This window comes from Ciona intestinalis, unplaced genomic scaffold (genome assembly GCF_000224145.3).
Source record: "Ciona intestinalis unplaced genomic scaffold, KH HT001050.1, whole genome shotgun sequence".
Taxonomy (NCBI): Eukaryota; Metazoa; Chordata; class Ascidiacea; order Phlebobranchia; family Cionidae; genus Ciona; species Ciona intestinalis.
Genome location: NW_004191371.1, coordinates 1,159 through 3,075, shown reverse-complemented (window position 1 = coordinate 3,075; position 1,917 = coordinate 1,159). Strand labels below are relative to the sequence as shown.

Below are 1,917 nucleotides of genomic sequence, written 5' to 3'. Positions count from 1 at the left end.
TTTATTCATTTATACTGCTTTAAAAAGTGCACTTTTTCATATAAACCCGACAACTTTTACTGGTTAAATCAGTGCACAAAGTTTTTGGCTTGGCTTGCCTGCCCTGCCAACTTAGGCTTGGTATCTAACTGCCTATGATAATAAAGTATTTAACTATTTATAGTTGTTTTAACCAAACTCAGTGAGTTTTTACAATTTATTGTTTTAACATGGTGGATTTTTAACTTGGTGAATTCCTACACTTTTTATTGCATGCGTTTAACTCCATTTTAACCCCATGCTTTGGCTGCATATTAACAGCAGTACTAGCGCTCCATTTATGGTCCCATCTCAACGCTCCCCACCACTAGCCTGTGTAAGCACGTTGCCTCCCCATTCATCTCTAACCCGATCCTTCTCCGTTTCTCTACGAAGCAACGGCGAACAAAATTCTCGGTAAAATGTCTAGAACCTATGCCTAGTGACCACGCTTATTTTCTTCAACTATATGTAATTTTTTTATCTGTATGTGTGTTTTAACAACTGTTGTTTTGTCGCTATATCCTGTCTTTTCATTAACCATTTTGTAAAAACCTAGTTGTAGGGACCCATTGTTTCGTTTAAAATATATTTAAATCTTCGCCAGCGTAATCGAAGAGACAAATAGAGTTATTATTATTATAAAACAAAGAGTAAAATAAAGCAGCGCATGTGTAATGGTTTGGGTTTTGATGGCATTCTAATAAGATTTTCTGTGTTTTGTGGCATATTTGTTAGGGCATGCTAATCTAATCATAAAAGTAGGCTACCCTGTACAGCTTTTTCCGCTTACAAGTGACACTGAACAGTGAAGATTCTACTACAAGGCTATAGCACTTTATTCTGCATGCGACCATGTAGGATTTCACTTTATTTCCCCAACACCTTGTCCTAGTCTGCCGAACTTAAAATAAGATTTTTCCAAAATTTGCAATATAGACTTCACAAATTATCTGCTATTTCAAAGCTCCTTTTCTCTAATTTTTAACACCCCCTCCTCTTCAAAATCTCCACTAGTCGTAAACGAAGCGGTTTATTCACTCGTCGTAGCAACACATTAACCTCGGCATCAACTTCATCTCTTCGATCTTCCTCCACCTCTTCCATGATGGAGGTGAAGACACCATCACCATCCAGGTTCCTCACTATGTACCACGCTGTGAGGAAGGGAATCAGGTGGGTTTTGACTTTGTAATTTTGATGTGGATGTATTTAGATTTTAGACCACTGTTTAGTTTGCTAAGGGGGTCAGGTGATAATAAGATGCACATATTTTAAATTTAATGTTAGAAGTATGTGCACCACTGTATAATTTGTTTTTTATTCTGTGTGTATAAGGTCTTTGTCAAGGAACTGGGATTTAGAAAATGTTATGTTTGTGGAACTTTAGGTGTTGATTTGTTTGGGTAACGAGCTAGTGGCTAACTATGCCCTATACCGTCCCCTCACTCTATGCCTAACCTCATCCATATAGAATGTAAGATTAGATAAGTGGTTAGTAACAAAGTTAGTATAGACCAAGTTAGGAAACGGCGCTCGTGTCCGCCATTACGGAGCCCACAGAGCGTGAATCGCCTATACAAATGCATGGTCGGCATGTGTTCATTTAGGTCTTGTAAGCGATACAAAGCTAGAAAACACGTATAGCGGTTGTTTTAATATATAAAATATAATTTCTAATATAAATCTTGTTATATAATATTAAATCTAGGAATTAATGTGAAGTAAATTAATATTTTGACTGGTTTTTAGCGTACAGTGTGGTTTAACAGGGTACTTTACGTTGGCGATTAAGACTAGCAGCAATCAGCTTAGTTTACATAACAGTATATAATCATACCTACGAATCTACAGAGCCATTCTTTACTACATTTTTTAATCCAACATGAGTGACATGCA

The 1,917-nt window shown here is 36.7% G+C and overlaps 1 protein-coding gene across 1 annotated transcript in view; it reads left to right on the top strand.

The window, feature by feature from the left end:
- Positions 1-98: 98 nt before the first annotated feature.
- Positions 99-1,917, top strand: part of LOC104266233 (RIPOR family member 3-like) — a 2,939-nt gene continuing 1,120 nt past the window's right edge. The window contains exons 1-2 of the mRNA XM_009861937.3: positions 99-435; positions 1,036-1,194. Coding sequence (XP_009860239.3) covers positions 278-435; positions 1,036-1,194 — 317 coding nt within the window. The 5' untranslated portion in view covers positions 99-277. The remainder of the gene's footprint in view (positions 436-1,035; positions 1,195-1,917) is intronic.